The sequence below is a fragment of the Serinus canaria genome, chromosome Z (genome assembly GCF_022539315.1).
Source record: "Serinus canaria isolate serCan28SL12 chromosome Z, serCan2020, whole genome shotgun sequence".
NCBI classification, from domain to species: domain Eukaryota; kingdom Metazoa; phylum Chordata; class Aves; order Passeriformes; family Fringillidae; genus Serinus; species Serinus canaria.
In genome coordinates this window covers 64,553,294-64,577,309 of record NC_066343.1, presented here as the reverse complement: position 1 = coordinate 64,577,309, position 24,016 = coordinate 64,553,294, and the positions used below count along the sequence as shown (strand labels likewise).

General features: G+C 33.6%; 1 protein-coding gene across 1 annotated transcript in view; it reads left to right on the top strand.

The window, feature by feature from the left end:
* The window catches only part of SPEF2 (sperm flagellar 2), a 75,570-nt gene extending 53,839 nt beyond the window's left edge, over positions 1-21,731 (top strand). Inside the window, 9 exon segments of the mRNA XM_030237344.2 lie at positions 8,718-8,824; positions 9,880-10,062; positions 11,996-12,088; positions 12,698-12,871; positions 15,947-16,135; positions 16,409-16,423; positions 16,425-16,466; positions 16,468-16,533; positions 21,574-21,731. Coding sequence (XP_030093204.2) covers positions 8,718-8,824; positions 9,880-10,062; positions 11,996-12,088; positions 12,698-12,871; positions 15,947-16,135; positions 16,409-16,423; positions 16,425-16,466; positions 16,468-16,533; positions 21,574-21,657 — 953 coding nt within the window. The 3' untranslated portion in view covers positions 21,658-21,731.
* Positions 21,732-24,016: the final 2,285 nt, after the last annotated feature.

Sequence of the window (24,016 nt, the reverse complement as noted above, 5' to 3'; positions counted from 1 at the left end):
AATAAGCACACATATGGAATGTCTCCATTTTCTTCTAAAGCTGTTTCAGAGAATGCAATTTGGGTGTGGTTTTGCATTACCAAGCAGATCAAAGTAGATTCTATGCCAGATTTGTTTTATATCTTATGACTGAATCACACAAGAGCATTTTAATTTTTTTTCTTTTTCACAGGCATGATCCTTATGAACCTTCAGTTTTATTATAGAAGTGATTCTATAATTAGAATAAACACCAGTCAGGTTTAAAAAATTCTATATCCAATAACCAAAAATGTTTAAAATGCTTTTTAATAACACTTTCAAATGCTAAGATGTAAACATAAGGGACAACCTTTGGCCATATTGCATTGCTGTTTGTTTTCAAATTGTGAACTTGTGAATTGAATTTTACTGTATTGGTAGATTTGGAGCAGACAGTTATATTAAAGTGTGATGTAGCTCAGCTGAAATGTTACCTTTTCAATGTTATATTTTACTAAGTCAGGATTATATGATGACCCTAATAATGTCATCAGATTATGCTTTCTTTCCCCAGGCACTGTTATAGAAACAATGGAAGAATAGTAATTGCCTGACTTTGATGCAAATAAGAGACTGAAGTCCATATGAGAGCATAGGAATAGTTTCATCATCTCTAACTTACATCTTTTAAAGACTATTTATCTTCAATGTGTTTTTTTAAGACTTGAAAATATGAAAGTTTTAAATTTGTGGACAGAGGAAGTATCTCTTTCTAAGTGAAAACTTAGCAATTCCAAAACTAATAGTTTAGTTTATATCTTCTGTGATGTCTCTTACTAAGTCATATATGTTATTTAATTTCAGAAATTTGTGGAACATATTTAACATATTTGTATATGTTTTGATGCATTTGAATATATATATATATATATATATATATATATATATATAAAATAAATAAATATATTTAAGATTTCAGTCAGCATGACAGAGAACCTCACCCCTCACTACGTCTGTCCAGCAACAAAAATACCTTCATTCTCAGTGCTTCTAAGTTTAAAATCCCAATTCTTGCTATTTAATGAAGATTGGACATATACCAGCACCAGTAATATTTAAAGAATAAATTATGCAAATATTTACAGCAAAATTGACTGTAGGGAGCGATGAGTCTATGAACAACTTGGATGAAAAGTATCATGTTTTTGAGACTCCCTCCCATCTTTTTCATCAAAGAGTAGAAGTATCCCATTTTACTACCTTTTAGACCCCTAAAGTTAAAAGAATATAATTCAGCCTTTAGGGTTTATTTCACTCATTCATCCTTATAAAATTGCTACAGAGTGTGGTGTGTAATTTGCAAGAGATTATTATCTAAAGTTCTAGTCAGGAACTGGTATGGAAACATTTTTCTCAGTGAAAATAGAAGGGAATATTAATCTGTTCAAATGTTTTGGTAAAATTTGATGATGAGGGAATAAATGGTAACATAATTCTCATCTCTAGTATAAGTTTACAATCTCTTAATATTTTGTTGCCTGTGTAAGTGTATAATCTGAATGTTTAATAGATATTTACTACTCCATCACTTTATGGAAATATTTTTCTGCAGTGCCTATAGAAAATACTCTACTGACTGGTGTATCGTTAAATATCTCCTTTGTTTATCTGCCTTAATAACTGAGGCATAGTGATCGCTCTTTAAATGTCACAGGTTCCATTTAAAATGTCACAGTCCTGGTTCACAAGGTGTAGTGTAAACTTATGCTGCTGTCATTCATAATGCTCCTTTTTAAATAGGTTTTTTTTTTCTGTTTTCAGTTTCAATAGTGATCATAATCTTAACATCTTCACTAAATATTTTTTTTGCTTTTTTTTAAAGTTCTGCACTGTTATTGAAACATGTGAAAGCTTGCCAGTCACTGTGTGTATCAGGGAATGATACTGACTTTAAAGAAGATTTTAATGAAAAATAATTCTACCTAATGTAGCTTTTCCCACATTGGTTTTCTTCTTGATTTCATTTGATAACAAACTTAAAGTGAAGAAGTTGCGTCATTAGTTGTTTCATATGTAGTATAGGCTGGCTTCCTTCTCTTATCCTCTATTCTTTCCATTGCATCACTGCAGCAGATCCCACCTTTTCCTATATTCCCAGTTTCTCCATGGCAATTTCAAAAAAAATGGCCAGCCTTACAGGGAATATTATCCCTGATAATGGATCACAGGTCTACTCTAATCCCTATTTCCCTAATCACCAGCACAATTCCACAGGTTTCCTTATGCCTAAAGAAGCAGGAGGCACTCCAGAGGTGTTAAAATGTTTTTTGTCCCTTACACCCTTTTTACTTCTCAAGTTGCAGGTCCAGTTTTCCAGCCCTCCACCTCTTTTTCACCTTACCTTGTGATTTTGTGTCTGCCTAATGAAGATTTTTCGTCTTTACTGTGTGTTAGGAATATTTCTCTTCTCTTCAGTTCTGTTCATGGTACCTAGGCACATGTCAGAAAAACAGAGACAGTTCATTTTGCTGTCCATGTGGACAACAGCTGCTACCTCAGATTTTAAGTTCTTTACAAGAATTATTCCCACTGAATGTACTTAAATTGCATGTTTCTTACTTCTTTTATTAATATTATGGCCTTTCAGGATGCTTAGAGTAGAATGGAACAAACTGTCATTTTTTTTGACAATGGGAACAATCAGTTCCCACAAATTATATAGTATATATATATATATATATATATATATATATATATATATATATATATATCTGTAAATTTGCTTCTTCTTCTAAAGCAGAAAAGAGTGGCATACAAAAACTCTTTTTCTTAAGACCATTTAAAGCACTAGAAATAGCATTTCTCTCTGTGATTAGCTCAATGTACTCATTAATTTTAGTTCTTGGCGTACATATCACAATAAGGAGGGAGAGTCAGATTTCAGGTCATCTGCAGAGTGTTATACTTTTGTTATTTCCCAGTAAAAAAATAGATTTCCCATTTATTGCTTCCATCCTGCCTGCATTTTCTCTTACTTATTTATTGCTCTCTTTTTGAAGTCCTAAAATTATGGCAATGGTATACTAAAGAATCGTTAAGTTACTGGCCAAAAGTAAAAGACAAATGAGATCTAGAAATATAATTTTTAAAATATCAGCCTATGGGATTTGCTCCTACAAAATACAAGGGTGACCATCCTCAGAACAATTTGGGTAAAGTTCAGAACAATCTCAGTGCATTAAGAATGCACTGTTCTGAAAGCAGTGCAATCATTTGCAGGCAAACACATTTTAAGAAGATCATGTCAGCCACTACATAAGCGTCTTAGGCATTCTGTGTCAGGTTTTTGACTATGTATTTACAGACTTGCTCCGAGTTAACATTTCTAATGCCAGGAATGATGGACATTATCATAAGTTTGTGACTTCAGCAGTATTTTCTGGAGACGTTTTGCCTTAAAGACCATTCTGAATTCCTCTTCATAACTTTGCTCTTCCCTGTTTCAAAAATAGCATTGATGCTGCTGCACTTCATGGGTTGCATACTCTGACAAACTTCTAATAGTCAAAATCAAAACTGAACATTTCTTCAAGAATCCTTGGTAACCTTGGTAGCCTACCTAGGAGTAGGTCTGCTTTCCTTGTTCTCTTTCATGGTTATTCATTTCAAGTCACACCCTAGTCCCAAATTAACAAGATAAAAATAGACAAAAAAATAAAAGCTACAACTGATATTTTATCAAATAAAAATTATTTTATATTTAGTTATTTCTTTTTAAATTATAGCCATAAAAGCACTGAAGCAATTTAAAAGCAAGACTAGTTCTTCTAGCAACAGAGAAGTTGGTGACAGAGGGAAGGAGAAGAAAGATTTGGAACGTCAGAAAACAAAGCGGAATCACCAGTTTCCAAAAATATGGCTAACAAAATACTCCTGGTTAAAATACGATGATGAAAGAAGAATAATGTTTTGTGTACCATGTCGTAAATATAATGTAGATTTGGGGGAAAATATTCATAATTTTTGTTCTGGCACTGATGACTTCAAACTCGAATTTATAAACACACACCAGAGTAGTGAAGCTCATGCTTGGGCTACCTGCATGGAAGCTGCCAGTTCTGCTTCACCAGATACAGCTTCTGCTAAGCAAATGTTGAAGAGCATGAACTCTATAACACTGGGGAGAGTAGAAAATATTTTTAGAAGATACCATGCTATTGCTAAATCTGGCTCTCCCTATACAGGCCCTGATGGAATGGGCAAACCGGATAAACTTTAACATGACCTTTCTCAGGCATGTCCTTCTGAAGTCTTCCCTACAGAGGAAGAACAGATCCATCTTTCCATTCCTGATTATTAATTGCACGAATTAGTCTTCCCATAACAAGTACTCTTACAGACAGGATGTGATTAATACACCTCACAGTTTGAACTACTTTTCATTTCCCTGTAAGAATATTTATTTGTAAGGGTTACAATAAGATTAGTGTATCTTGATTTTTAATATAGGAGCTGAGGATGAGTATAGTTTAGAGAATATATATTTTCATAATTCTATATATTCTAAATGCATTTTTCTTCTTGATAATTTCGAAAGGTAAAGCATACCAGCAGAATTTATTTCTACCACCAAGGAAATAGCAATGATTTATATCAAAAGATAGCTAGAATTAAATCATTAAAGACCGTCTTGGTTCCTCCAACAGCAAATGAAGATTTACTACAGGTAATTTGGGAGAAATGAATATGAGGTCATTCACCTTTGAATCAATCATCTGCTAAATCAAGATAATTCTACTTTCAATATAAAATGTATGAAGTAATACAATACCTCACTACCTACTGTACTCCTCAGCTCGGCTCTGTTCTGTGTTATGCTATACCACACAAACACACACACATATATATGCATACAGTCTCTTTGGTGTTCTTCCTTATATGTTCATGCCTCTTCTGGATATAAACAATGTGTCAGAAATGGAGTAGGTTTTGAAGGTGTCAGAAATAGAGATCAGTACTGTGCATTGTATAAAGTATCTGAAATTGTGATTTCACAGTCAAAAAAAAAATGTTTAGATGTACTTTGCCTAATAAGCAAGAGGATATATGTTTCATGAATTACCTTATTAAATATGTAGCTTATTATATATTAGAATTGTGAATTCAAGGGTTTTCTTTTAAATCACATAATACCAAGAGGGTTCCTTTCCCTCAAAGTTTTCAAATAGGGATTTCTAACTATGCTGAGATTAGAAAAACTTTGAAAATGCATCCCAAGGATGTCCAACAGGTGAAAACAAAGAAAGAAAGAAAAACCAAAAGATGGTGGTTCTGTATCTGTAACACTGAAGTCACCTCCATGATCCAGGGCGGGGGCATGTTTTCTCATACTCTTCATCCATGAAATTAGAAGAATTCCTTCAGCCTTACATCTCAGGAGATATATGGTAAACCTGTGATGATTCTTGCTGCTTTCTTTTGGGCAATATTTAGTTTACATCCATCCTTCTTGATCTAGAGTTTCTAAAGTTGTATTATAGCAGAAGCCTTAACATCTAGGGGAAAAATAAAAAAGGATTATTTTCAATGACTTCCCATGTACTTTCTCGTATTATTGCAATCTGCTATAATCCTTAGAGACTTTTCTGTAGAAATTTTACTTTGGCACTAAGATTCCCTTTGGGACATTTACTCAGTTCATTATGTCAGCCCAATGGGGCACTTGACATTTATCTTTATTGGATAGTAGCCTTTTATTCTAGACTTAAACTCCAATTTTTAAAGTTCACTTTGTATTCTAATCCTGTTCTCCAATGTGCTAGAAGTCTGTTCCTGAATTGTTTTATGTACAGTGTAATAAATGTATCAATTTGTGCAGTCCATTTCCAAAAAGTATTTTCATCTGTTTCTGGTGAAACTTACCTACTGACCCTGACCATCTCTCCAGTTTTTCAAAATCTTCGTGAATACTGATTCTCTTTACAAGATGCCTGCTGCTCCTTCTAATTAAAAATGTTTAACTTTCTATTCAGTCTCCTACATTATTCAACTGAAACTCATTAGGTTTGGTTTCTTTTATTTTATACTTATAAAAGGATTTTGTAAAGACCATACCTGTTTTGAAATGAGTCTTTTTAAGTGAAAAAGGCCAGTTCTGGGAATTGTCTTCCTTTTGCCTTCCTAGGGGACATTATTTTCTTTCACTGCTTGCAGAGTACCATTTGCAGACACCAGTATTCTTTTCTGGGTACCATCTGTGTTGCTGCCCACTCTCAGCATCTCTCCATGGTTATGGAGCACTGACAGCCCTTGAGCTGAAATGATGAGTCACCTATTGTTTGGTATTATAATCAGATACTCAGAAACAGTTCTGTGCTCTGTAATATATACCCAAATCCACTAAGTCTCGACAAAGATCCTAAAAACACAGTGAGGAACATATTTCATTCCTCATGTTTATGTGGGATTTCCTCTGTTTCTCTGAGACTCCTTCCTTTCTCCTACGTATGTCAGTAGGAGGAATAACGTCACATTCCATTTGAAGATTTTGAATTACTATGACTTTGGAATTATTCCTCATCCAATGTTTCAGGAGGAGGTAGTAAAGTAAAAGAAATTGCCCTACAGCACATCAGTAATTCTATAGTTAATATAAACAATTAAATAGTTTATGTAAATTGTGATTTGGATTGCAATCCTTTAATCCCATCTCAGACATTAGTTTTGATTCAACTTCTTTAAATTCCATGTCCCTTAGATACTTTCAATGTATGTTTCCGAAGTCATGTAGCTTTACAAATATGAGGATATTAGTATCCTCTTAGAATCTGTGAAGGAAATAAAAATTAAATTTCATTTCAGGAAGTCAGAAAATCATAAGAAATACAGGAAGTACATCTTTTATTTTAATGTAGGGAGATCATAGTGGGAGTTGAACAGTTTAAAACATAAGATTGTGTGACAAAAAGCTAAGTTAGACTGCCAGTGATCAAATGGAAAGGGAAATGTTTAGCAAAGCCCAAAAATTATTAGCTGGGCTTTTTATGATAAAGCACTAGAAAATCTGATAGTGCAAAGAAGGTGTAAAAATTTTCCCTGACTATTTTTGTTGTTCACTGGCTCCTTCATGCACCACAGCCTGTTTTCCCCATGAATCACTAAAATGTTATCTGGTTTATGGAATCTTAGAGGAAGTGTGCCTGTAATGATGCTCCTGTGATGCAAGCTTCATTGTGCTATATGGAAATAAACTGATTCTTGAGCATTGAAGATTTCATTAAAAATTTCTGTTTACCTTAAAATGATTATATTAGCAATCCAAGGTACTTCAGGAAGCAGCACATGATGTGCTGTTCTTCTAAAAACATCCTTTTAGAAGATGTTCTTTCTCAATGTAGATAACTCAAAAACTTTCATGACATCAGAACACTTACCAGGCTGATAGTATTTTACCCCCAGCTTTTGCTTTCATGCTGAAATTTAGGGGAGGATATGAAGGCTTCAAGTCCAGGTGTTTCTCCCTTCCTTTTTCCTGTCCCAACAGACTGAGTTTCCCAAGTTTATATATGTATAGGATTTCCCTGCTATATTAAGATGTGCTGAGGGCATTAATCCTGGTTTTCCTGATTGGAGATAAACAGGTCTACAGAGATGCAGACTATTCATTCAAATTGGCAACTTGATTTTGAATAATGACACAATGAAGTTAATACTCAAACATGTTATTTATATTCCTATCACATATCTTTTTCATAAACCTAAATTTCACTTCACTGTTTCACTTCAAACAAAGCATCTTAGCCATAGAATGTGCACAGCTTTGCCTTTTCAAACAGACAGGAAGTTTGACTGGAAAAAAGAAAAAAATAAGTAAGTCTTCCCAGCATTTCACTGATTGTGTTTGGTTTTAAAGGTAATCTGAAAACTCCTGTTTTGATGCTATGAATTGATCACAACCCGACCAAATCAGCTTTATCTCTCAAAATTGAAATCACTTGAAACTTATTTTACATTTTTTGTTGTTACTGCAGAGGTTTTGCAGTGAACTCTCACTGATCCAGAAAGCTCATTTCTGAAATAAAAGACTCATATCTGTTTTTAAAATTTTTTATACATAATTTTGTGCTTTGATAGAATACATGAAATTTGAATTTTTTGTTTGTTCATAAGCAAATCTATTCCTGCTGCACTTAATTGATTTTTTTTCTTAGGATTTCTTTAAAAATAAAATTAATGGAGCTATTTCTGACTCCCACATGTGAGTTCTGAGAAGCTTTCCAAACAGTTAAATTTTGTTTCAGAATTCAACAGACAACAGTCCATGTTTTCTACCCTATTGTCTAGCTTATGCTTGCTTTAAAGAGTGAAGATGGATTTATGATTGATTAAAATAAAGCAGAGTGGAAGAAAATGTTGGTAGGTGTTCAATACACAGGACTTTGAGAGTTTGGTGTCTGTGAATGCTCATTAACTGTCTGTGCAGACCAGTGAGGATAGCGTAGTGATCTTAATGCAGATCAGGACAAGTACCAGAAGAATTGCAGTGCAATGAAATATTTGAAATTTTGCTATTAGATGGGTCACATACAATTAATTTTAAATAAGGAGATTTTATGTTTGGTTTGAAAAATATTAGCATTATCAATAGTGCATAACAGAAGAGTAAATAACTTTCTCATGTGGCCATTAATTTCTTTTTTCTTAACAAAAGAGGTCTATTTAAAGTCTAATCATATTTCTATATTGATTTTTATTAGGTTTTATATCAAAGAAAGTATTTATTGAAACTGTTAGTGGCTTGGTTAATTTAAATCTTGGAAAATATTGCTACCCTGATGCATGGAAGAACTTAACATTTGCAGATGTAAGTGAAACCCTATATTCTCTTCAACTAGAGTACTGGTTTGTGTAGAAGATGCAGCATTGTCCTAAATATAAAAATGAAGATAATAATATTATAGTATATTATCAGTTTTTCTTTAAAATTCTTATGTTTCACTAGGGAAGGATCATGGAAGTCTGACATTTTGTCAGCACTTTATTTATTTACAATTTGCAAATTATATCAGTTCTTAAGACACCATCCACGGTTTTCAGATTTAGAAACATGAAAACTTGCAAATCCTCCATACTGAATTAATTTCTCTTTCAGATTCAAACATCAGATGTTGCTGTTAAACCTGCAGAATGAAAATATTTACTTGTGTTAGCATGTTTTAATAACTATTTCAGACAGTAAACCATGATTCGCATTAAGATTTTAATTGGATTTCATATGATTTCATCACTTAATATGCCAGAGCCAGTCTTGTAGGCACAGAACATAATATCCAGCATAAACAGCACACAAGAATGGGGATACAAGCATCCTAACGTCACCCTAGGACATTTCTTTGCACAGATGAAGTGCATGCGTAAAACATTTTAATGTTTAAGCGGTGTAGTTCCAGTGATTTTAGTCAAAAACTAAATCACATCTGTCATCTGACTATACAAAGCCTAATCTCAGCACAGGAAATTAATCATCCAAGGAAAGCTATCAGTCAAATATTGTCTATTAATAGACCAAATGTGCATGTATCACATGTATTCTTTGAGAACTTTTAGTGTTTATAAATCCTATCTTTATTTTAATAATAGAATTTTCTTTCCTTGAAAGAACCAGTTTTAAATGAGTCTTTTAAGTTTATCATGACATCAAGAACTTACAAAAGGAAATTCTCAAGCTAAGGTATATATAAATGCCTATTTGGGCAATCTAGAGTGTTTATTTAGAGCCATATCAACTGCACATGGCAGTCAGCATTCAGTGTCCTGTGACCTATTTTGTTTTGTGAAACCTCACTGCAGAACCTTGTTCATCCTGTCCAGGAAATACCTAGGGATGCATAGGATAATGAAAGAGTGTTTATTTTGCAGTTAGAAAATCTGGCATCTGAATTCACAGTGAACTCACAACTTACTGACTGGCGCAGATTCTTGTTGGCAGCAGCTCAGCCTTGGCCAGTGCCGTCTGTGACACAACTCCTCCAAACACTGCATGTCTTCAAGTCTGTTGATGTCACTGGATCAGGCTTCGTTACACAGGAACACTATTTACAGGTTATCATCCTTTTAATTTTTCAATCAAATTTTATTTTGTTAAACTTCCTGAATTGAATGATATGTTGTTTGGTTTATTCGCTTTGAAAAACTCAGTCTGAATTTTAAATGCTTTAGGTCAGAGACAGCTTTGTAGTTAAAAGTGTTTTCAGGAAATTGAAGGCCCAATATGTATCTTGTCCATATTTCCACAAATCAGGCTAATTAAACATACTTTAAACTTTATTTTCCTACTTTTCTGATTAATTAATCTCAAGTGAGAATCCTTTCTGCTTTAAAGAAACCATTCTTTGTGCACTTCGATGACTATTAACTTACTTGACACTAAGATAATTCGCTCCAAGCAAAAATAAGGATTTCAGTTTCATCTCATCAGCTGCATTTTAATTAAATGTGTCTAGATTTTTTCCAATAATTAATTTTCTCAAGATCATTCCTCAAGCCTTGAATACATGGAAAATTATAAAATTGTTTGATCATTTTTCTGAAGACAACTTCTGTTTGAACTGTCACATAGTTCAGCAAGGTTTCTCAGAAAGAGTATTATGAGTACATTTTTGTTCTTTCAGCAAAATTCTGCTCATTTTCACTTACTTTTACTTTGCATTTTAATCACACTTAGAATGATACTTGCTGGTTCACTTTCTTGGGCTATACTAGCTGTAAGTATCATATACACATATAGGTGTCTACAGATACTCCAGTCTTGCCAGCTCCTATATTTGTTTGGTGATATTAAATATAATTTTCCAACTGTTTTGAATAAATTGCGTAGAAACTTTATTGCAATTTGTTTTCCACTCACCTAGCATTGGTTTTTAAAGAAGAATAAATAAAGGCTGTGTTAGTCCAGAGGCCTGTAATTTTCAGAACTTCTTTGATCAATTTATACTTCCAGGAGCACCTGCCAATCCTTGCCCACCACAGACTTTCTAAGAAACAAACTCTGCAAAGCTAGAAAACCCACAAAAAATGCAGGTCTATGGGCATTTATTTTTTCTGTTGTTGTAAGTTTTGCTGAAGAGTTTGCAAATAAGCTAGTTACAAGACATGCAGACCGAGAATATACATTTTTATCACAGGTTTCTACTTGAAATATAAAATAACCCGAGCAATTAATTTAATCACTTTAGTATTACAAGGTAGTAAATGTTCAATAAACAACTGGTTTGAATAACCTTGCACTGGGAATTTGAGCTGCTTCACCTGTCCTCTCTCTCTGCACCTACACTGTTAAACTACCCAGTACTGGGACTCATCTCCAGGTAATGATGGTGGGTTGCCCCTGCTGTGATATTGTTTGTACAACCTGGTGTGGTTTTACACAAGTGAATTTTTCTGTAGAAAGTTTGTTCATGTCTATCAAGATCTAGCTGATCCTTCCTGTGTCTAGAGTCTAGTACTACAGAATTGGTTCTGAGCACTTTTAAATTACAGTTGTAGCTCTGGCACTGGAGGACTTTTGGTCATCTTGTTGGGAGCAGGCAAGCATGGGGAGAGCTGTGGCTCCATCCTTCATCATACTAAATTTTATGGACAGTTTCTTCTAAAAGTACAGTATGGAAAAAAACTGTAGGGGTTAGCAAAGGATGTCCTAAAATGAAGAAACCAGAATATGCATAGAAACTCCATATCATATTCTGCTACTTCAGCAGCATAGATTTACAACTACATAGTTAATTTTCACTTTTTTTCAAAAGCATGCATTCACTTTTATCCTATTTGATTTTCAGTAACTTCTCAAATATCTATTACAGCATATGAAAAACAAATTATAACTATTCTCGTCATTGTATATTAAAACCAAATTCAGTTTGATTAAGTCCAGAAATTAGACTCTTAGTAACCTGTGTGTTGAGTAGGTAGAGTGTAAAGACCACCTTATTTCAATGTGTGAAAATTAACAAACTTATTTATTTATTTTAAAAATCAGGTTGGCTTATGGTTTAATGGAAATGAAGATCTAAGCATAACAGAAAGTTGTGAAGAACCTGTGTCTTTAGAAAGGCTAAAACATCTCATAGAGGTAACTGAAAACATAGGTATTTTCATGAAATCACTACTCAAACATGATAGGTCTCATTTCAGAGGTTTTTGGGTCTCTTTTTTTCAATAAGTGCTGCATTTTTTTGATTTTTTTTCAGGTCAAGTGATGCTTCAGAATAATGTAGAGAGGAATCCAAGAGTCAGTCTTGAGCATTCTAAATCATAGTCTGCTCAGAAAGACTTAATTACTCCTCTTCTTGGTTGTATGACATTAATTTTGCTACACAGCAACCAGCTTTGTAAAGAATGGGAGGCAAATGATCACTGCATCTGAGCTCATAGATTTTTCTGTGAAAGAGGGGGCTAATAATAATTTGAATACAAAAAATGCTTTGAACGTATTTGTCATGATACAAGGTTTTATTAATTTCTGTACTTTCTGCGAAACTCAAGTTCTAGTTCCTTGAATTACTTAACACATATTTATGATTTATCACAGCCTTGATTGCACAGTCTCAACATGCTCTCAAGTATAGTAGCTCTTATTAGCAGTAATTACTGTATTTCATGCTTTTCTCTGCAGTCCTTGATTTGCGTTTCATTAAGTCCACTTACAGAAATTAATTTGCTTATTTTTGCCCTTTTATAGTTTTTCTTCCATTTATTTGCGGATTCCAAAAAAGACCCTGCTCTGCTGGACTATATTGAGATGCTGCTTTATTTCGCCTCCCACTCTGATCCAGTTGAAGGTGTATACAGAGCACTTAGCATTGTTACTGGAGCATATATTCACAGAAAAAAGAAAGCTTCTCTTCCACGTGTGGTAAAATATTACAGAAAAATACTAGAGAATAGTAGTAGTAGTTTCAAATTATAAATTACCTAGATTTCTCTATATTTGCTTATCCTGGCTAGCTCCAGTCATTACAAATAGTATCAGTGAATTTATGGGAACATGGCATTATTAATTACACTCAGAAGGATTCTTTCAAAAGTCTGGAAATTTGCTTGCCATTAATGAAAGTTTAAGATATTTACTGGTGATTACTCCTTGTGCATATGAATGGAAATAATCTTTTGCTTAATTGACCAGCTATCCGTCCCCTGGGACTAGACTGCAATGTGACTTGCAGTAATGTTATCTCAAGATGTAAGACCTGGTGTTATTGCATATTTATTGTGTTATTTCCAAGCATTTAGGTTTATCTGTAAACCAGAAGGTATAATAATAATTTGTTTCATACAAAATAATTTTTAAAGTATTTTTTCAGCCATGATGAATGCATTTTTAAATCAAATGAAACTCGTCATTTGAACATTATTAGTATTTCTGAAGTATTTTTTTACTATTAAAGTCTTAAAAAAATGGAATTAGTCTACTGCATGCATCAGTTACTTATTAGTGAATACTTATATTTATTGAAGTATAAGTAATTTTGAGACATAAATTATTTATCTGTACAATTCTTGGAAAGAGGTTCCTGCTCAAGATTATAAAATGATTCATTGCCCTGTTGCAACCACAGTGACTCCAGCAATGGCCCAGAACTTAAAGTATAATTGAGATGCCTAGAAACAGCATAGAAAAGTCATTATTTTACTATACAGGGTCATAATACACATTTGCAAAATAATTTTATAATTTCAAATGACAGAAGTTACTATACTTCCCTGTGTTTTGTTTGGCACAACAGAGTTTTTGCACACTGGAGAGACTGAATGAGACAATGAGACAATAAGACTTTCCACATTTCATAGAAAGAAAGAGAGCACAGAATGCTCTCAATTAGATATTGTAGGTATTAATTTCCCATATTTTGGTGAAAAGTTCTAACTTTCATGTCATTGGATATAAAGCCACACAACCTGTTCTCCTCTGCCATTTTCTGCTTGGTTTCTTCTGTTTGGTTGGAAGTTCAGTAGTATATAAGTAAGATACTGGGATTATCACCTATGTGTCAATAACTTAAGGCTGTGAGTCACAAGTGAAGGGGAGCATTTGCCTTCAGCCCAGAATTAACTAGATCTCTGAGGAGAAAGAGACCTGAACATTTCCTCATGCCTGCTTTCTCACTTAAGGCACTGGCTCTGTGAATCTGTGCTATGTCTGATGTATATCCCACAGTGTATTAAACAGACAAATTATGTGCCTAATTCACCTTGGAGAGTCCCTCAGAAACCTAGGAATATCCAAGAAGTAGATGTTAAACAAATCCTGCTTCTATGGATTCTCTTTAACTTTATAGTTGTCTAGGCTGGTGCACAGAATCACTGGACTAATTTTAAAACATCATTTTTAATATTTTATTTTTTAATATTTTCATTTTAAAAATATTTTTCTTATGCCTTGTGATCCATGCCTATGCACTTAAATGATAATGTTGAATACAGACAGAAGGCAACAAAAGAAATCCCATACCATTTACTGAAGTAAATGAGTTTTCTCTATAGGCTTTAGTAGAGCCAGAATTTCATGAAGGTTATTGCACAAACACAAAGAGACAAAAAAGAAATGGTGCATTGATATTGTGTCAGGCTTGAGCCAAGCTCCATCAAATACACAGAGTCCTGAAGACATCCAAAGTCGTTTCAGCATCAAATTAAGAACCTAAACCTTTGTTTTCCTGTACACCTCTGATCTAAATATCCCAATTCTCATTCCAGTTACTGGAAATTTAGTAAATATTATCAGTGGAACATTCATCAGTGTAATATAGAGAGCTATCTAGCTCATGTCTAAGAAGTTTTATACCTTAGGTAGCTGGCTCATACATAGGCACTTAGAGGACTTCACCTAATTTGCCTCTTCTCTTTTTCTTGTTCTGTGCTGGTAATTGTAATGTCTTCTCATTGATATCTGCATGCAGAAATACATCTGAAGCCTTCATGTTGTTAAGAGAAGCTCAGACTAAGATATTGTTGAGACTTCTTTTACTTATTTCATTTTAAATCTAAATAATGTTACTATTGGTCATGTAGGTCTCACAGCCGAGTGTAAGCAATGCAATGACAGACCGAAAAACTTCAGTGCTGATATTTCTGTAATCTTGATTACTGTGTGTTAAAAAGACTGTAAATTACTCTACTCCTCCTGTGCTCAAAATGAAATGTATTAAGGCTCAAGGCACATAGCACAAGTGTGACTGAACCTCAGCAGTCTCTCCCTCCTAAAGAGTAAAGAAATGGGCTGTTCAATTACATGCAATTTCCTGTTGCTAGTGGTTAGTCTACATTGTGACGTAATCTAGCAAAAGCACTGTTCACCTATGTGAGGTCCTTTCTCATCTTTGTGTTCAAAAATCTCTACAGTGGGTTTTTTTGTTTAGTTGTGGGGTTTTTTTTTTTTCTTTGACTAGCTCTAAAATTACCTAATTGATTACTTAAAGTAAACTTAATTTTTCTGCATGAACTAGAAAATACATATTTCTGTGGAGAGCTGGTTAACTGTTGGCCAAAACAGTTCTTGCAGTGACTAGATTTGGACTAGAAAATTCAAATTCATACTGCTTTTTTCATGTGAACATCCAGAATCACCAAGTTTACTCCTCAAATAAACACAAATTTCTTGGTATTGTATTTTGTAACTATGAAATATTTTTATGTTTTGTTGCTCTGAGAAATGCTAGTTTTTCTGTGCAATGTTGGCCACATTCCTGGAAAAAAGCTGTCTATTAAATTTCTAGTAATGCCAACAATATGGATATTTCTGGACTGCCAGGATTAATGCCTCCATCCTGTGGTGCAGTGGATAATTTTGTGTGAGTTGATGACTTTTGTTTTGTAAGAACAGAAGTTTGAAATTGTAATCCATTGGCTCTTAATGGGTGTTTAACTGAAACTGATCATCTGCTGACAGACAATTTATCTCCAAGTATGATACCTGTGCCTAAATTTTTAGGATTCTTCAAGCCCCAACATAATGTCAAATGAAAAGACTTTAATCAAGGATGAAAAAGAAGTCTTGAATTACACAGGAGAAGGAATTATTTCAGTGGCATCTCTACTCAAAGTGTTTCATAGTAGAGGAAGTAAAGATGAAGATTATCATAGATTTAGCTGTCTGGAGAAGGCAGACAGCTATGATAAGGTAGGCAGATTGATTCAATGATGATTGTGTATCTTGCATCATATGTTAAAAAAATATGTTGTGATCTTTGATTTTCTTCTTTTTCTTTGTTCTTTTCTTTTTCTTTTTCTTTTTCTGTTTTCTTTTTCTGTTTCTTTTTCTTTTTCTTTTTCTTTGTTTGTTCTTTTTCTTTTTCTTTTTCTTTTCTGTGTTTTTTTTTTTCTTTTCGTTCTTTTTCGTTTTCTTTCTTTTTAGGCTGTACAATAAATGACACAGATTATTTTTACTTAAAAGCATTTCATCAAGGTTTGTACAAGAATTAGGTGCTGAAGATCTGGCACCCATGTGCATTTGAACTCCTTTTGAAGCATCCTTTCATGGAAGATTTGATTAACACATGCCAAGAATACAAACTTCCGGTAAGTATTCCTGTCTGGGACCCAAGACTTTGCAAGCACATATGCTTAAATTTGCATTGTCCCAGAAATGTACACGTAATTAATGCAGATACTGCCAATTTGCAGTGTAGACCAGACATACAGCCCAGCAGCTGTAGGGTGGATCAGGTTTTTTGTTTTCTGTGAAAATTCCATCCATCAAAGACTGGGCCACTTTTGGACCTTTTTATTGTGCAAGTCTTGCTGGCCTGGAACTGCCTGATGAGGCTTTGCCTTTCTCTTCATCCATAGAAAGGAATCTGGTGGAAATATCCTCCCAACAGGATCATACTGCAGGACACTGTAGGATATGTGGTAGATCCCATTCTACCCCAGGCCAACCAGGCAACAGAAAAGGGCATGCAGAGGCAGTACAGGTCCCAGTGTTCTTCCCTGCCATTGTCTAGAGCTTCCCTGCTGCCTGCATCTATGTTGAAATGTGCATTAAAACAGTTGCACAAAAGGCAAGTTTGGGCCAGAGAGTCGCCCCATTTAAGGTATGAAACTATGGCAAAAATACTTGAAACACAGGGTGTGAGAAAACAGCATAAGAAGATGAGAGGATTCTTGCATGTGCATGTCCCATGTCAAATGGGACAATAAACAGTCTTCAGAAGTTTTAGATATCACCCGCATAGTGTCCTGCAAAATGTAAATCTGAATAAGATACATGATAGTTTAGGAGTAACTTGCTATTTATTAATTATATTCCTCACTTGTAGGATGTGAATTGCCCAGCATTTATTGTATCACTTTTAAGTATTGTCAGTAAAAGATAAAATGTAAGAATAAAATATTTATTCAGTAAAATTGAGGGTTAAAAATCCATTTGCTACAGTAGAAAGTGATAGAAAATGTAAGACAAAGACAAGACAATAAAATTGAAGATTATAACTATCCATGTGTGTCCATCCTGCCTATGCTGATGTCTCAACCAATTTGGGAAGACAGATGCCATGCAATGTTAGGTCATTCCTCTCTTCCCTTCCCCATTCTTTCTTCCTGACTCTTTTTATTTAATTGAATACTGCATTATCTAATTTGATTTTTTTCCAACTTCACTGAATTTCTTGGAGGCCAAAGCATTTTTTAAACCAGCTCTCTAGATGTGTTCCACCTCAAGAACTGTTGTTTACACGAACACTCATTGACTTTGTAGCATTTAATATAATGCAGCCTCTTCATAAAGACCAGATATGATGAAACCTAAAGTAAAATTTAATTAAGGTGTAAACTGAGTAAAGCTCTATCTGTATGCTAGGCAATTTACAGAGACTCTTTGTTAAAACGTTTTCACACTGGCCGATAGCTGAAAATCAAACGCACCACATTTTTTTCTCTACTAAAATTTCTGATTTTCCTTTACCATTTTTAGGGGGTACTTTGTTAAATAGCTTAAAGAGTAGATTGTACAGCATGTTTAAATGGTATTAGCTACTATCAATTACCTGTGTTATTTCTGGCTGGTAGGATATATTTAGGACAGTTCAGGTATAAAAATTGTCAGTCTATGGTAAAAGCTGCAGGATAGTGTGTATGAATCTTGTCAGTAACTGAGGGTTTCAGTGCACATATTCTAGCCCAGAGGTGTTCCCACATATTGTTTATATGTTGGTGTCACTCCACTTAAATGAGACATTTTTCCGCTTATTTGGCAGGTTCTGTTGATTCTTGTATCACCTGACTCAGAGAGTCAGATACATGCAGAGCTTCAGCTATCATTTGTAATACTTAAAATTTCCTCTTGGAAAGGCTTATACTGGCTGTATCTCAAATATAGTACTCTATGGTTTGTGTACTTCAACCCAAACTATTTCATTCCTTGACTGTACTGTTAAATACAGACTTTTGTTTTATTCATGAAATCAACACTCAGGTTTACCAAAAAAGTTTTATATTCACAAGCAAACAGGCATAGAGACCCAGGGGCCATTGTTTTAAGTATGTTGCACTTCTGGTCTATTACATACAGACTCCAGGAAGACTTTTCCTGTATCAATTCCCTATTTGGGGAGCAGGTGAACTTTTTTCTTTCCAAGACAATATTTTTAGCATCAATTATTTTTGCAGAAATTCTCCTCAGAAATGTCTATAAAAATGAAAGTCAACCACAGTGCTGTTATTCTGAGATCTTTTACAAGATAAATATAGCAAGTCAGGGTGTGGTTTCTAAAAGTTAAAATGTTTGTACTAATGCAGTCATAAACATCAGAAAGTAAAATGTTTTGCTGAAAACTATAAAGGGAACATCTATCTTGCAAATTTTCAAATTTAAGTTAGGATATCTGATCTTTTGGATCTTGATGACCTGTTCCATTTCAACCATTATAGTCTGTCATATTCAAAAAATATTTTTTTCTATGTGAGATGCATTGTTTTTGCAGGGATTTTGTTTTCTCTGCTAGTGGGCTGGCACCATCCTACATGATGGTGACCTTTCTGTCAGCCTTAGTTCAAATTAATATGTCCAGAAATTCTATTAGTTTTTCATCTTGTATTTTCTGACCTGATTACAAGGTTTTCTGGTCCTAACTAGAACTTTCAAGTGTTTGCCATTATCAACACATTTTTTTCACTTATCAGATAAAATTTATTCAATGAGAATAGGCAGATGACGCATATGTAATGAAGGAACTTCATTACACACTCAATTGAATTTTCTTTAAATAAATTTAATAATAAATGAGAGAAGATTTTATTAGACCAGCTGATTCAAATGGGAGAAACAAGCAATCTGCCTTTTGCACTGCATGTGTTCATCTATTAAATTTGGTCAATTAAGGCATTTTCTTTAGACCTCATTATTTATTGTTACAAATTTTACCATCTGTCCTGAGACTGTCACAGATATGGAAATACAGAAACAGCCACATATTTTAGTAATTCTGCATTTTGATTGTGATAAATTTAAAGAAAGAGTCTGGGATATATTCTACTTCTATAATTCTTAATGCTTAATGCAGTAGTTGTTACTTTGAGTAAACTACATTCTTATAATTACTGAAGATAAGGTAGTTTGATAATTAGTATTCAGTTTATTCATATCAAAAATATTATGCATTGGATAAATTGCATTATATTTCTTATTCTGCTTTCAGATCCTGAATAGCCCTTCAAAAAAAGGTTGTTTTTGAAGATAGGGATATCACATCATATTTCTATGTGTTTATGTTGGGAATACATTTAGCAGGCCCTTGCATTATGCTTGTTCCATCGAAAGTATTTGTCATATGGTTACTGCTGTTAATGTTGTTCATTCTGGTAATCATTTCAGTAACATAATCCAGATATTCTTTCATATAGGAGTTCCACTGAAGCAGGATTTCTATTAATCTATGCATGGCTTTTTAAAAAATGTTTATTAGTATGTTTAAGAACTATTACAAAATCTGTTTATACCCACAGCAGCCATTTAATATTACACAAGAAACATTCAGAACTCCATTATCATTTCACAAAGTAAAAGAGCTTCTTGTCATAGGGAGAGCTCATACAGATTATATTAAACTAATCTTATGAGCTGGACCATGTATCAAGGTTTTGACAAAAAAATTACTGCTGAATCACTGTTTAGTCATAAGCTGTAGCTGTAATACTTATGAAACTTGAGAAGCTTTTTTCATGTGGTGTTTTAAATGTCCCAGTGTGCAAGAAAAGGAAAATCTAACTCAGTGTCTAAGTACCTCATTGAAAAAGGGGACCTATGTTATGCTTCTCTTGATGTATCCCATCCCTAAATAATCTTAATGTAAACTTAATGTACATAAAAGATGTTTCTTATATTAAAGAAATATAAATAATACATGTTCATCTTAAAAAAAAAAAGTTTCCTTCATTGAAGATAGATAGTAAAACTGTTAGAGGACTCTATCTCCATTTAGTGTTACATTTATTTTTATCTAAACAGAATTGAAACTACTTTTTCTGACTCAATTTGCTGGAAAATGCCTCCTTATAGTGAAGTGTTTCCTAGAATCAAAGATAAATATTAGTGCAACCCTCTAAAACCAAGAATTGGTAATACTTTCTTTTAGCATAGTTCTCTATTCACTGAAATGCTTCTGGTATTTTGCAAGTTCATGAGGCATCATTACACACAGGCAGCTTCTGTTTTTGAGAAAGGGTTGTGTCTTCAAAATATGCACAAAATATATATTGCACTAAATTTATATAAAATACTACATACGAATAAAAAATCTGACTGGTAATTATTCTCCTAAAAATGGAGAATAATTTCCTAAAAGGATAAAATGTATTCTGACAGTATCAGGAGATGCTAGAAAGTTAAATATTTATCTTTGTATTGAATGTTCAGCATGTTATTATTTTAAAACAGAAATTCCTTGTTCATCCTGCTTACACATCCTACAATGGATAGTATTGCTGAAATGGGAAATGGAGAAGATTCTGCTATTATTGAAAATTAACAAATCAGACAATATGTTATAAAGAACTAAGCATAAAATTAACCCACTGAGGGTATATATTATTCAAAGTATTAGTTACTTATTTTTTTTAATATCCATTCCCTGGAATTGTTGTTAAAGTTCAGTCTGTAATATGACATACTAAAAAAACCCACTTAATTGAAGAATTTGTCTTTGTAGGTTCTGAATAACATTTACTGGTTTAAACAACAGCCTTGATGCCTCTCTTTACCAATAATATTAAACTGATGTTTTAGATCTCTGTTTAAAAACCGAGTTGCATTTTAACACAGTGTTGTTTTGTAAAACCACCACAGGAAATTAAATCCCATGGATAATATTAAAACACCATCTCAGTGATATTATAGCACCTCAGCTGAATGAGTTCCAGTGCCCTGCTGGAAGACATTGTCTGTAATGTGGGGAATCTGTAATTTAGCTCCACTGAAGTTAGTTTTTCACCATAATCTAGTCAGTGGAAAGCTCACCCCGAGGATAGACAGGTGTTATTACTGCAAGTTTTAAGGTGTTATTACTGCAGTTTTCAGGCTGCAATATGAAATTGCTTTTAATATATTCTTTTTCCTTTTCATAGGATATAAAAGTTTTTCTCCAAGGATCCAAAGAAACACTATCAACTGTTGGGGAACAAAACACATGTGAAGACATAAATGTATGAAAAATTACTGTTCATGAACATTAAGAAATCTTTTCTTTCAAAGTCTGTAAGAAGTGTGTCTTACAGGTCCAGTCCTCTCTTCCATGAAAAAAGGTTTTTTGTTTATTGTTGCAAGAGCAAAATCCCATTCCAACTACACATTTTCTGTTACTTTTAAATTAAAAAACCCAAAACAACAAAATCACAAAAAAAGAAACTTATGGTTTGCTCATCTTATATAGGCTGATATATATTTCTAAATAAAATTAAACCAATTTCTGAACTTAAATAGAGATGGTAGTGTTGTCATTAAGATTTGGTTCAAGAAAAGAATATGTCCAATTCTTCTAAATGTACTAAGATATCTATTCAGATTTTGTTATATACATAGTTTATTAATTAATTTTTAATGAGGTAAATGCTGTAGTCAATTAATCTTTAAAGCATATTGCAATTTCTAGTTAATAAAATAAATGAAGACTGTTTTCTTTAAGTCCAGGATAAACTGGGCTACATGTTAAAAAAAACGGAGTGTTGGTTGACAGAAGAGATGATGAATCTTTGCCATTGAACTATTTGCTATTTCTAACCTTGCAGTACATCTCAACTCCACCACCTGCTAAAGACCTGCCTGCTGTCCTTTTTTTATTGACACCGTGCGTTCAAGGGCACCACATATTCCAGACACGCTGCAGATTTTCATGTGTGATAGGTGCTTGTCTAAAAATATCTATGGCACCCCATGACACCTAGAGAATGTTGACTTCTCTGGCAGATTAAGCAGAGTCTTGGTCAAGCACTCTCCTTACAGCTTGAGTGGGTGTTTATTTTTCTATATGAAGTCTGAGTCTTACTGGTTTTCCTGGATAATGGGATCTTTTTGTTTAAATGCACTTTCATCCAATTCTCTTGTGTCTAGTGTTGGCTGACTATAAGTTGATAGGAACTATTTTTTCATGGACCTGTGTGACATGCATTTCAGAATACTCTTTGTAAATAATTCCCCTGGATTTGAAAATGGAGATGCATAAAAAATTCTCTGTTTTCAGTGGTATTCTGGTATTCTTCCGATCTACAGTGTCAAGTTTTCTGAAGACTAAACATATGAAACTGGTAGCTGTGATTAGCTGAATTCAGTATAGGGTCTAATTTTTAGTCTGTCAACTGCACAAGATTAGCAAACCTTCGGCATTCTACACTGACTTAGTAGCTTGTATCTAAACACTGCTCCTTCATTCTGGAGTATATTTTTCCTGCATTCATCATTACCCTCATAAAAATTGGACAAAATGTTTAAATGGTCTTTTCCCTGTTTTGATTCAGCAAAGTATTTGAACATATGATGCTCTTTAAGAATACAAATAAACTCACTGAAGTCATATAATCCATAGAGAACCACAAATCTTTACCCTTTGCTGAGTACGCTATCTCCACAGAATATTTTTTCATTTTAATATATCTTTATTACTTTTTAGTCAAGTGTGCATGAGATAGTATAGTACCCACAAATGATGATGTTTCTTGTGAGGTTTTTAGATTGCCTTTCCAAGTAATAAAACAGTTCTATATTGAAAAAGCAATAGCAGCAAATAAAAAAGGGGGAATGCTTAGACAACAACTAAGAGACCAGATAAATAAATCTGGTAGTAAATATTTTTTCAGATTTTTAGAACCTGATGTCAATAATGGCAGGTTTATTTCTTTGATTAAAGACAGTCACATTTTGAAAGGAGCGTCTAAGTCTAGTAGATCAAAGCATCTATATGTGATATATGACTCTCAGAATAGAACCCAGTCAGCTTATCATTTCAGGCAAAAAATGTTAATGTCTCTTCAGTCTACATATTTTGTACTAACCACACCAGCACAGAAACAGATGTAACTTTGTTGTGCCCCACAAACCATGCTAAAACCTCAACATCCTCATTTACATGTGACAACAGACTTCATGATATGCATACAAATTATTCTTTTTACCAGAATCATTCTTCACATAACATAGACAATTTGGTCAGTTTTATCCCCAATATTTTTTAAACATAAAGTGTATATATTCACAGAAGTATTTGGCTTTTTACTCCATATTCAATTTTTATATAGAATTGAAATTTAGTTCTCTGCCTTTTGCATATTTCAGAATCTTTAAATTGTTTCCTTTGTTCCACATTTAATTTCCTATTAAAAACCAGCTTTAATTGCTATGTGTTTAATTCTGACTTTGCACACTGGAGATATCCATTAGAAAATAAAAAGGCATTATTTTCAAAAAACCTTCCCTACAGTTCATGAACCTGAGTGAAGGAAGATGAAGCTTCACCTACTGAAAATCATAAATTTCTATTTAGGTAAGATTTTTCAAGTATTCCTCCTTTCTCATACA